This window comes from Dermochelys coriacea, chromosome 20, assembly GCF_009764565.3.
Source record: "Dermochelys coriacea isolate rDerCor1 chromosome 20, rDerCor1.pri.v4, whole genome shotgun sequence".
NCBI classification, from domain to species: domain Eukaryota; kingdom Metazoa; phylum Chordata; order Testudines; family Dermochelyidae; genus Dermochelys; species Dermochelys coriacea.
Window position 1 is genome coordinate 4,182,356 of NC_050087.2, and position 13,111 is coordinate 4,195,466.

Here is a 13,111-nt window from a genome sequence, read left to right on the forward strand (position 1 = left end):
AGGGGAGGGCTCATCCCCAGGCTCCGCTGCCTGCCCAGGGACAGATCTAGTCTCGCCCAATTGTCACTTCCGCCTATAGTCACATGCTCCACCTGCACGGAAGCACTTCCGCCTATAGTCACGTGTGAATCGACGGGCGGGAACCCGCCTTTTCGGAAGTTCCAGCCAATCAGCCCTCGGGCCTGGCCCATCGCCCCGCCACTCCAGCCGCGCGATAACCTTTGCCCTTTGTCCCTTAGTGATGACCTTAGCGCCGTTGCCAAGATGGCGCTGTCCAGGCTGGGCTGTTGCCGGGGAGATTTGCACGGCGGGCTCCTGGGCTTAGGGCCCGTAACCGTCTCCGCCAACTGCCTGCGCCGGGTTCTGCGCGCTCCCGAGCCGGCCCCCGCCTGGAGGGCGCTGAGGTGCGTGCGGCTACCGGGTGTCAGGGGGAGGCGCGGGGGCCGCAACCCCCCGAGGCCGTTGGTCCCTCCTCCCGCGGCCCCCCCTTCAGTGACAGGAGCCGTGGCCATTCGCCCCTCCCCCCCCCCGGTGCCAGCCGTGGCCGTTGGCCCCTCCCCCTGCCGACAGAAGATGTGTCCGTTGGCCCCTCCCCCCGGTACCCGCAGTGGCCGTTGCCCCCTCCCCCCGCGGGTGCTAGCCGCATCCGTTGGCCTTTCCCCGCCTCCTGCTGGTCGCCATGGTGACAGCTCAGCCGTCCCCCCCCCCCCATGCGTCCTGGTGCCAACCATGCCCATGGGCCCTTCCCCCTCTGTCCCCTGCCAGCCGGGCCCATTGGGACCTTCCCCCTCTGTGCCCCCTGCATGCCTCCTAGTGCCACCTGCGCCTATTGACCAGTCCTGCTCTGTTGCCCAGCCCCCCCCATGCCAGCTGCGCCCACTGACTCCTTCCTCCTCTGTGCGGACAGCCCCCCCGTTGTCAGCTCAGCTAGACCTGTTGTAGAGGATCCTTGTTGCCAGCTCAGCTGTGCTCCTGCCTTTTCACACCAGCTGTGCCCGTACCCCCTGGGGTTGGGTTGTGGTGGTAGGGGAGGGTTTGGCTGCTGATATTGTCTGAATCTTTGGATGTCAGGTTTTTTCCAGGTGGTTCTGGAGGTGACTTTGCCTCTTGCTTGGCCGCTACTGGATGCTCATTAGCATCTTTGTGGAGATGGGCACCTCAGCCAACACATTTAGGAAGTACTGAAGCTTCCTGAGACTCTTTTGTAACACAATCTCCTTAGGAGACTATTTGGTTTCCGTCTCAGACACAATGGATCCGACTCTTTTCTCACTCACATTAGTGTAAATCAGAAGTATCTGAAAAAAGAAAAGGAGTATTTGTGGCGCCTTAGAGACTAACAAATTTATTTGAGCATAAGCTTTACATAAATGCATCCGATGAAGTGAGCTGTAGCTCACGAAAGCTTATGCTCAAATAAATTTGTTAGTCTCTAAGGTGCCACAAGTACTCCTTTTCTTTTTGCAAATACAGACTAACACGGCTGCTACTCTGAAAGAAGGATCTGATTATTTCTGTTGGCCCTGCAGCAGCCAAGACCGCTATAAAAAAGAGTTGGACTCCCTTCTGGCTCTGGCATCAGTAACAGAATTGTTAACTAAGGTGTGATTATTGGGCTAAATTCTGCCCTCAGCTGCACAAATTTAACAAGACAGAATCTGAAGGCAGTGGTGGTACACAGGTTCATCTGAGAATGGAATTTGGCCTGCAGAATCTTTATTATCAGAACACTTCAAAAATGAAATCCCTGTAGAGTTTTGTCCCATCTTCCTCATTGTGAGTGGTGGTTTTTTGCACCCCCACTCTCCTCACAGCTATTCAGGCTTTGCATCAAATCAAATCACTTCAGCTCAAGCCCTACCTCCCCACAAGGCTTTGCTGGTTGGTTGGAGTACATGTACTTTCCTTTTTACAGCCTCACTGTGCAGGGTATGGAAAGATCACCTGGTTCCTATAAGATTTTTCTGTGAGCTACTTTTTGTTGCAGGCACCCAGCATGCTGCCTCTCTACAAAGACAAACCCAAAGCCCTCCTTGCTGCTGTCATATCACAATTCAAATATGCCAATGGGAAATATGAGAGCTTTTTGGAAAGGACATTCCCCCGCTTCTATTCATTATATTCAACTTTTCTGAAAGGTAGGTTTTGAGTGGGAGAACTGGTTTCTTTGACTGATTATAGAAAAGGCAGGCTCAATAATTGTAGCCTATTTTTTGTTAGCTAAAGGGACACTATAAGACTAAAAATCTTTATTTTTTCTGTGTTTTATGAATAGTCCTCAGAACTTTGCACATGAAAGAATTTTTAGGGTGGGATTTTCAAAGCCAATTTTTCAAGTCCCTTAAGCAATGGACTGAAAGTCTCAGCCTTAACATAGCATTAACTTATCACTTATGATGAGTGTTGGCTTTTTTTGCATTTCATTTTATTCAGCTTGGACAATGAAAATAGACTAGCTAGTTTCACTCTGGTTCAGGCTGTTTGGGTAATTAACACTTCCCAGACAAATGTTTAAAAAAAAAAAAACCAAAAAACTTCTTAAAACCATGAAAACTTTTCTATTAAGCTCTGTAAATTCTTTTCTCACAAAATCTAAATCTGAACTGCCAGACAACGTTGCTTTGAAAACTGCTCTATATCCAATAATATCCAATGTAGAGCCAGTGACTGGAAGTTGAAGCTAGACAAATTCAGACAAGTAATTAGGCACACTTTTTAACAGTGAGGGTAATTAACCATTTGAACAATTTACAGAGGGTTGCAGTGGATACACCAGCATGGGCAATTTTTAAATCAAGATTGGATATTTTTCTGAAAGATGTGCTCTAATTTAAACAGGAGTTAATTCAAGGAACTTCTATGGCTTGTGTTATACAAGATGATCACAATAGTCACCTTCTGAGCTTATCTATGATATGTTGTTTATAAAGGCTGGACCAGTGTACTGGGACTAGATGTTAACTGTGAGATTTAAAGACCTCTTGTATATCCAAGTCAGAGGTGATAAGGAGGCACCCTCCTCTTGAAAAAAGATCCAGTTTTAGTCACCCTATCACTAAAAGGATAAAGCAGAAATAGAAAGGTTCAGTGATGGGTAACAAAAGTGACAATTCCATATGGGGAAGAATAACAAGGTTCAGACTACTTAGAGAGCAGACAGAAAAAAGCTGACCTAATAGACAGATATTAGATAAGTTTTGTAGGTTTATTTATTCTCCATACAAGACCAAGGGGTCAGCCTCTTTACCTGAAAAGCAACGGATTTAAAATTAATACTTTTAATGGCCTTCACAAAATGCATAATTCACTCATGTAAGTCATTGCCATAATAGACTAAGGCCAAGAGCTTAGTAGGATTCCTAAAAAAGAATTCAACATTTATATGGATAATGAATGCCTACTGTTCTAGAATGAGTGTACAGGCTGGGCTTTTCCAAAGGGCTGAAGGGACATAGATTCTTAGGCACTTTTGAAAAACCTTGCCCGTAAGGGATATTAGCCCTCATGTTTTAGAGCAGAGGAAGAAACTTCTCGGATGCATGAATCCTTAATGCAGAAGTGTCCATTCTGTCGGTTTTGTACCTTCCTCTGAAACATCTGTCCCCAGCTGACTCAGCAACAGGAGACCAGATTGGATAGACCGCTGGTTTGATCTACTCTGGCACTTCCTGTTTTGATTTGAAGTCAGAATTGTGTATGTACCGAGGAAGCAGGTAATTGTGTCTAACTGCCCTCTCTCCTCACACACATCCCTCCAAAAATCCTGTAATACAGCTTGATGGGCTACTCCAGTCTGCAGCCTATGCTACTAAGGGTTTTGGATCAGTCAGATAAACTGCTCTCGCATTCTGCAGATGGCTGCAACAGTTGGAAGAGCTGTTGAAATTTTGATGGCTTGAGTTAGATTCTGCATTTTCCAGCCTCTGTTCTTGTTTCACTCTCAGCCTCTTCTGTTCTCTGAATAACTCTGTGTGGAGAACAGCCTATATGAGACAACATACAATGCATCAAGTTGTGTTGTATTGCACTCTGCTGCTCAGTAGCCAAACTAAATAAGGATGTAAGGCATTGTGAAGGACATTGTCTAGGGATCTCTGGGGCAGAGCACAGCTCCAGGCCTGAAGGTAACATCTGTATTCTGTACAGGATTTCGGACATTGTTTTCGGAAGCAAAAGAAATAAGAAGAATAAAGTTAAACATGTCCCTTCAAAAGATCGATTTTCGTCAGCTTCCATACAGGGAGATGGAAAGATTAAGACAGGTGGGGGCCACCTTTCAGGTTCCGGTTTCTTACTCTGGTATCTGTAAGTTACGCTGAATTTCTCAAACGATCAAGCATTTTACTACACTGTCCCATGCAACTGGCAACCTTGTTTAGTGACTTACATCTCTTGTGATTCCATGACTGAGAGAGAGTGCCCTGCTTTTAGAGGGTGGATCTGCTGTTGTCACTAGGTAGACTCTCTATCCTTTCTGTGAAGGGAGGGTCAAGATACACACTTTAAACAAGATCCCGCCCCATAGCATGGTGGCTTTACGAAGTTGGGTATTTAACACCCAAGGCAGCCTGGCAGTTTGCTCTGCCCTATAACGTTCCTGGCACTTACAGAGCACTTCTTATTGAGAGCAGGGGTTAGAATGCTGCTGGCCGATCTGAGACAGTCTGTCAATCAGTTTTCAGTTGCATTGCTGTAACTTGCTATCAAGTCATAACTGTGTTGTTTTAATTTTTGGTCAGTTTCGCAGGGACCTGATCAAGGCCATTCCTATTGGGCTTCTCTCCCTTCCACCTTTTGCCAACTACTTCGTCTTTTTGCTGATGTAAGTATGTCCTTTACCGAGCCTTTAAAACATTGTTGAACATCCTGTTGCCAAGTCCTTGCCCTGAATAGTCACCATGCAGAGGCTCAGATGGTAACTGAAGCGATTAGTCAGTGGAACTGATCTTTCTCTTTGGGCTCCTTTCTTCTCTTGTCTCTCAGCTGACACTTGTACTATTCCTGGCTCTCTGATGAGAGGGTTTGCTACAGAACAGCTGTCTTTGTTCCTCTGGAGACTATTTTTTGCAGCAGTTAAAGCTACACTCATATTCATGGAAAATGATGTTTTTGAGCCTGATTTTTTTTCCGTTGTAGTTTTTCAGTTGTCTAAATTGAGTAAGCGCAAGAGGGAAGAATCATTAACTTCTTGTTCGTCTGCAGACAACTCATCACCTAGACATCATGAACTAGATGGAATCTGAATGTTTTCTATCCGAACTGATTTCTCCCTTCTGTACAGATTAAAGTTCCCATTTCTGTACTAACCTCTGTAAAAATCCAGTGCCTTGGATCTCTTGGGACATTTTGCTCTCACTATATTAGTGTGTGTTCTGGGCCCCCTTGTAGCAAAAAAGAAATCCAGATGAACAAACCAGACAGCATTGATTTTGTCTGAGGAGATTTCTTCTGCATTCTAGGTACCTCCCCATGCCATTAGTTCCTTCTTTCTAACCCTAAGAACAGTGCAAACTTTATATTTATTGGCATTTATATGGTGCTTATCACTGTAGCATCTGAGTAAGTCTTCAGTAAACAGTCCGGTGGACACTTGACTGTAAAAGTGGCCTCCTCACATGTGTCCATACTTCTTTCCCAGCTATCCCACTCAGATAAGTGATCCAGTTCCCTTCCCGGATGCTACCCTCCACCCCCAAGCACCTGGAATGCCCCTCCAAGCTCCTTGCACAGCCCTGACTAGACTATGTTGTGCTCTGTGGGTTAATTGATACAGCCAAATGACTGACAGATTATTTATCTAGTATCTTAATGGAAACTAAGGACTTATTATCCGTGAGGTTTCTGCATCATCGGCACTCTGGAGATCTTTATACCTGCATACCGGTGGTCCTGGGTCACAGCCGAGGGCTAGATGGGACTAGTTGCTCATCGATGCTGCCCCTTAACTGGCCAGAATGGGAGGTTCTTCCCCGTGCAAGGGTCTGAGCGTCCCACTTCCTGGACAGAAGGAACTGGGAATCAAGCCCTGGTTTGCCACATCACAGTGGCAAACAGAGCAGTAACCATGGGGCTAGGTCCCAGAACATTCACAGCGTGTCTCCAGTTTGACAGGGCAAGGCACTATGCTAGGCCATGAGCCTGGCCTGTGACTGCGGAGTGTTGAATTTTGTGTAGCTGCAGTGTTCCTGCTTGTGAAGCTCAGTGTGTTAACTCTGGATGACCTTTTCTTTCCAAGGTACTTGTTCCCAAGGCAACTGTTGATACGCCACTTCTGGACCCCAAAGCAGCAGTTTGAGTTTCTGAACATTTATCATGGTATGCGAAGAGAGGTGTATCCAGAACTCATTGATGGCTTAGAGCAGGTGACTCGTTTTGTAGCAGATCAGCAGCTCCGAAGTCAGATGCAAGAGCTCTGCACCCAGGTAAGGAACACAGGGCTTCCTTGCCCCCATAGGGACGGCTCCTCTGGGATACCGTAGGGTCAGCAGCGTCTCATCATTTGGTTATAGCCTTACTGGCTGCTGAGTTAACCTGGTTGGCACATGGGATCAAATTGTTTGCTGAACTGCACTCTGTGTAACCCCACTGGGGTCAGTGGAGGATTTGGCCTGTAGTTTTGGAGGGATTGTTTACATCTGAAATGTTGAGTTTGTCTGCTAGAATAGGAGTCCCTTCCAGTGGGTCTAGGATTCTGTCTCTGACGGGGATTGAGCCTATGCTTGTGGGTCATCCTAAGTCTCAAATCCTTTTCAAGAAGGGCTGATCCCTCATTTCTTGCCCTCCAAGCTTCCTCAGCTTCATTTGCTGTCCATGGGCAGACAAATCCCCCTGAATTTTCATTGTTCTAACCCCACAAAAAGGAAACAGTCTAGATCTGTTCCAACCGAGGCAGTTACAGAGATGAATCCAAAAGTCCTTAAGAGACAGAAAGGCTGCCCTTGTGCTAATAGGTAGGTAGGAACCCAGTTTGGGAGGTGGAAGAAGTAAAACCCTCTTATGACAAGCAAAAAAGTGCCCAGGTCGCATTGGCTTAGTGAGAAAACCCCCGGTGATGGGAGAGGGGGTGTGGTCACCCGGAGTTGCTGGTCCAAAGCAATTCAATGGAGACCGTCCAAGCAGAGAGACATTTCTGCTTTGCTGTAGGCTGAGAGTAATATGGCACCACACAGCATGCTAATGCCACAACACCTGGCACTTAGAAATGCTGAGGGAACAAGGTCAGCGACTTACCTTTTGGGCACAGATGGATTTCCAGGGGTCCTGCTGAGTCCTCAATAGCTGGGGTCAGATGAGTCATCTGTCTGTGGGAAGTATCATGAGCAAAAAAAATCTTTGGCTCTCCAAGGTGCAGAGCGGTTCCCATCCAGAGCTTGCGAAACTTGTGGCCGTGAGAAGCTTGTTTACGGGACATCCCCTGGGCCTGCAAAGGCTGCGCGTTTGGCAAGTGGTAAGTGCCTCTCCCCACAGAGGCTGCCTGTGCTAGTGATTAAGGAGATAGCCGGGATTGTATGTACAGCTGAGTGCTGAAGACAGGCAGTTCGTTGAACTCTGAATGGTCACGAAGCAGCTGGCTGCTGTTTCACAACGCCCTCTGCCCACTGCTCGCTGAAGGCCTTCTCAGCACTGCTGTGAGGCTGAAAGGCTTGGTCAAGGGAGATGCTCTTAGCCAAGGCTAACCTCACCTCCAAGTCTGAACCCATCAGGGATGATCATCGCCAATAGCTTAGCCTGGATTAGATCCCAGGGTTCTCTGGGCTCTGCCCACTATCCCATGTAGCCTCCTCGGTGAACAGAAGGCTGTTCCACCCTCCTTGAATCTTAGCAGGTTTCCTTGAGACTTCACAGATTTTCCTTGCCCTGCTTTTCACTCCCTGCCACAGAAAGCCTTGAGCCGTATCCTGTTCCTGACTCCTCACTTGCCCATCTTCTTCCTGAGATACCGGCTGCGGAGCCATATGTTGGAGCTACAGCATCTGGACCGAGCCATGCTGAAGCTGGGAGTGAGCGAACTAACTGAAGAGGAAGTGAAAATGGTAAGACTGAGTCCACCCCTTTCATGTTGTGCCGGCTAGCTTAGAAAAATACAAGTCTCCCAGAATCCTGTTGGGGAGAACTAGATACACAGGTGGTTTTCTCTCTCGCTTGTGAGCAAAAAGCCTTGTGTGACAGCGTCTCTGTGGTGGAATATGATTTGCTGTGTTATGAACTGGTCACTGTTTCTCCTGTTCTGTCTACTTCAAAGAAATACTATTCAGGCTCAGATCCCGGCCGATAACTTGGGGCTTGATCCTGCACTCCTGACTCAGACAAAATGCCCATTGAAGTCAAGGGAGGATTGCAGGCTTAGGCCCTGTTGTTTGTTCTGCTGCTTAGCTAGTGCTGGGGAAAAGAGGAAAGTGGGTCACTGAGTTTAAATCGCTCAGCTCCAGAGATGCACAATGAGCCAAGAAGAAATGCATGAATCTGTGAGTTTCCCTGCTTGAAGTGTATGTATGGGGGAGGATAGCTATGCCATGCCTGGGCCACACAAATAAGCCTTCCTCAGCAGAGGGAGTGGGCAGGGATTTGAGGTGAGAGGCAGGGTTATACATGTTTCCTGGGGGGAGGGGGAAGCTTCTCCCCTGCCATCTCATGTGTGAAGCAATTGCACTAGAGAAACTACATGGTGTTTGGTCCATTTAAAGCTGTATTTATCCAAATGTCCCCAAAAAGTAACTGAGCCAGAGAATTAAGCCTATTTCTTCCCATCAGAAATAAACGAGCTGCCTTGTGAATACACCTACCAGCAGGGAGTCAGGATTCAAAAGAGATTTAGTGTACAGGGGACATAGGAGTAACACCTGTGTATTGCCTCTGAAATTGACTAGTGCTTTGAATACACTTTAAAGGAGTCTAGAATTGCAGTCCTTCCAGCACAAGAGATTGCCTTAGTGTGAATGTTTGAGCTTCACTTCCAGCAGAATAGAGGGAGTATAAAGCAGCCACTGGGGGAATCCTTCTAGTGAAGGTCCAGAGCAGGGCTGGATTACATGGCCCTGTGCTATTCCTGCCCCTCACTCTTCAGTGTAGGGGCATGCTGGGGGTAAAAGGGAAGCAGATGGAGTACTCTGGCAATTCTAGGCTGTGGAGAAGCAATGGGGCTGCTCTAACTTACACAGGGGACCAGGGCAGCCCATGGTTTAAAGCCACTTTTGTCCCCTCTTTCCTGGGCTGCACTTCGTGGGAGTCTCAGTCCAGATTCCCGCTCCTTGTATTCAGTGATCCCCACTGAAATGAAAGCTCATCAGTCTGCACGCGCCTGCCCTGACACTTGCTTTTTTCTCCTGTGGTCGTTAGGCTTGTTACGTCCGGGGCCTGAACTCCACCCACCTCAGCCTATTGGAATGCCAAAAATGGCTGAAGCAGTGGGTGCAGCTCTCCTGTGAACTGAAAGGTAAGACTGGCAGAGCTCAGCCAGCTGGCCACCTCTTGGCTGCTTCTTCCTCTTGTGTGCAGTGCAGATCCCGTAGGGCTGACCTCAGGCAATGCACCGGAGGTTGTGAACATCAAAGCTGTAGTTACGTGTCACACAGGGTTATACATTTCAAAACAAATGGAGCTTCAGGGCTTTCTGAATGGCAGCCCTACAGATGCCCACAATAGGGAGGGGTGGGCATAATGGTCCAAACCTCAGGTCTGAAATGCCTAGGTTCCCTGCAGCCACAGGTTCACATTCCGGCCCTTCTGCGTTTGGAGGTGAATAAGCTGATTTCTGAGCCATTTACTTTTAGGTGAGACCTTGAACCGAGTTCTGGCTGGTCTGTTTGAACCTTGAGCACAGGGTCCTTCCGTAAGGTTATGGTCTTGCTCTGGTGTCCTGGAAGTGGGACCCCACTGAAATCCCTGGACGTGGGAGAGCCCAGGTTATGCGTGTGTTTTAACAGAGAAGAGAGAGTTCATGCTGCAGGACCCTCAGAGGCAGACCATAGTATTGCCATCTTGGGTCCTCTTGGCACCGTTGATTGAGAGCAGGTACATGGGGAAAGAGGAACAGATATCCAAAGAAGAGTTTCTCAGTATATGAAGAGACAAACATTCAAACAGCTCCAACTGGGCCAGGCCAGTGCATTAGCTGCAGCTTCTGCGGTTATTTGGCCGTGATGCATGCTAGGGAGGCCGAGCGGCAATGGAGCACATGGCCAAAAGCACTGCAGTCTCTAACCTAAAAAACAGCAGTTTAAATGGAGTATGTTCCCAGGCTGTCTCCCTGGGGGAACCGCATCCCCCAGTTAATGGGTTAGAATCAGCCCATTCAGTGGAGCTTCTAACCTCTCACTTTCTCTTCTCATAACTAGCTGGAGAGGAGCTGGCCTCCGCCCTGGCTTCCAAGAACAAGATTGACATTTCCCCTCCCCCGTGCCTGTCCTAAGTGTCATTGGTGGCTTTAGTTAAAATACTAAATTCTGACACGACTGCTGGCTAGAGAGTATCTCAACCCATGAAATCTGTGCGAACAAATGAACAGCTTTTCTTCTGGAATCATTTTGATTCTTGCTGGCCCCTGATCAGCATCCTGGCAGCTGGAGTTTGCCAATCCCAGTTACCTGCTGCCAGCTCCTCCCTCACAACCTGTCAGGTCTCTGGGGAGCAGAGCAGGAATTATAAAACCTCGAGGAACGAGGCAAAGCGTTTAGGACTTTGTATCATGGTGACACTGAGCTTCTCTTCAGGGAGAAATCGAGCTACCGTTTCCAAAGGGGCTGCCAGATGTCAGACAATCTTGGCCAAAGATTGTCACTCAGAGAATGGCACAGAAAAGCTTAACATGAGTGCTGTCAGCTGGTCCTGCTGCAGATTTACAGGGCAAACCTGTGGAGTCCCTGGCATAAATCTGTGGCCCAGATGCCGTGGTGGAGGTTGCAGTTCTCTCCTTGGGATAGTGCAGGTGTAGGCAACTCTTGCTTTTGTCAAACATGCTGCTTCTTCCTCCCAGCTAGTCCCCAGCACTGTTCTAAATAGGTGGTGTAGGGGGGCACACTATTTCTTGTGGGTGGGTGGGGAGGGGGATTGTCCTGGCTGTAGGTTTGTGATCACTGGCACTGTGTAGGTGTTACTCCTCCCTCTTTAGAGGATTTGATGCACGAACCAACTAGGGATTTGTCTCTGCCCAGACAGTGCTGGTGGAACAGGAGGCTGACCTTCCAGCCCCTGCATTGTTCATAGGTGTAGTAGGGTTCATTACACAACAGGTGTACAGCCCAGAGCCGGATGTCAGGAGAACTTGTATTCAGACCTTCTTGATGGTGCTATGGCTAGAGAGGGACAGAGCAGCTGGCACAGTGGCCTGGGTGAAATGTGAGCCTACACTGCTTGCTGCTGCTGCTGTGTCCCAGTCTGTCAGCCATCCAGTGAGCCTTTGCGGTAAATGAAAGATAAAAGGGCTGGGTACTTTAGCTGGCACCTGCTACTGTTTCCTCTCACCTCTGGAAATGCCTTCTGCTAGGCCCAGGGGGTACCTGCCAACAGTAGCATGCTCAAGCTGGGGCCTCCCGAGAGCTGGCTCCGGAGGTGTCAAATAAACATGACTTTGTGTTTTCAGATTCGGAGGTCTCGCTCTTGGCACACAGCATGGTCTTAATGTCCACCAACTACCTCGGGGCCAAGGAGTGATGGCACTGGCACCGACTTCAACTGTCGACCTATTTCTAGTGCTGGTGGTTGCAGCAGGGTAGAGTTTTTTTGCTTGCATTGCAGGAGAGGGGCTGGACTTTAGCGAGAAACACCTTGCTTTTTGCCTGCCGATCCACCTCTAAACAATACAGCATCAAAGAGTAAAACCCTTCCCCAGCCCTACCAGAGATGAGTTGCAAGCTTATTTACCTTAGACACATCGTCATGTCCCTGAGAGCAAGAACCTGCTGGGGCTCCCAGACGCTAGGTGGTAGATTCCATGGTTTTTGAATGTGTAAGACTGGCCCTTGCTGGGGTTGGGAGTGATTCTGCAATTCTGAGCCATGCAGATGTCCATGCTCTTCCCTGTCATTTTCCAAGAGACCATGTTGGCACATAGCAAAGCCAGGGCTCCTGGCTATTATAGCATCAAACTGTGGCACTTTAAATGTAATCCTGTCCAGTGGAGAAAGCTAGTCTCCCCTGGATTTGTAAGCTTCCCCTGGGAGGCTCCCACTGGTAACTTTCAGCAGTGGGCATTAGCCAGCTAGGTTCCTTGTTCTCCAGGACCTGTGAAGAGACACCTGTCTGGAGCAGTGCTCTGTGTTGTTTTTCCTGTTAATTTGTTAAGCTTTATTTACTATGTTGTTTTAGGAATAAGGTGAATTTTACTAGGAGGGGTTGTGAGGGAGCACCCTAGTTGCCTGGGGCTTAGTAAGTGACCTTGCCCCTTCCGCCAGTGATATGCCTTAATGTTGAGGTTCCATGTATTTGTTGTCTTTTTAGTTCATAGCAGCACCCTGTTAATGCTTGAACTGTGGCTGTTCCTCTCTGCCCTAGCTGACTGCCGGAACCGGAAAAAGATACAGGCCAGATGGGAACAGTTCCCACTTTCAAACTTGGCTCCGCTGTAAGTTAGCTTGATTTTCAGTTTCCGAGCATCTGCAGTTTCCCCTGAAATCAGTAGGAGCTGAGTTCAGGTCACTTTGTATGGGTACCCCAATCTGAAAATGCTGGTCTAGAGCCTATTGCCATAGAAATAAATGCTAAACAGCACTTACCTGTTAAGGACAAAGTCTCAGCTTCATTTTGTCAATGAAGCGATTTAAGTTCTGCCTAATCAGTTTTTAGACCTGAACTTTCTGCTCAGGTGAGGATTTGGGAGCCAGAAGTTTGGTCAACAGGAACTACATCCCTGTGCACCTGAATGTCTCGTGGCAGAGGCTGCAAGTTGAGTTTAAGGGATTTTTAAAAAAAAAAAGTTACTTATAACTAGTGTCTTAAGTTATTTATGGCAGTAAAAATGCAGAAATGTCTGTCTTAAATCTGTGGTATCCTTACATAAATATTCCATTAAAGACAACAGCTAAGGAAAAGTCTCTGGTGCATTTTTAAAATTAGATCCTGTGTGAGGTGTCCAATTAGTCTCCCAGCACCTGGAACTCTGATTAAGATTGCTGAG

At 47.9% G+C, this 13,111-nt stretch overlaps 1 protein-coding gene across 1 annotated transcript; it reads left to right on the forward strand.

Moving 5' to 3' along the window:
• The first annotated feature begins 226 nt into the window (after nt 1-226).
• LETMD1 (LETM1 domain containing 1) lies at nt 227-13,025 on the forward strand. The gene is given in 10 exon segments (XM_038379240.2): nt 227-404; nt 1,988-2,025; nt 2,028-2,138; nt 4,147-4,262; nt 4,740-4,822; nt 6,236-6,422; nt 7,346-7,447; nt 7,881-8,033; nt 9,337-9,433; nt 11,579-13,025. Coding segments are annotated over 10 exon segments (1,098 nt in total). The 5' UTR covers nt 227-264; the 3' UTR covers nt 11,650-13,025.
• The last annotated feature ends 86 nt before the right edge of the window (nt 13,026-13,111 follow it).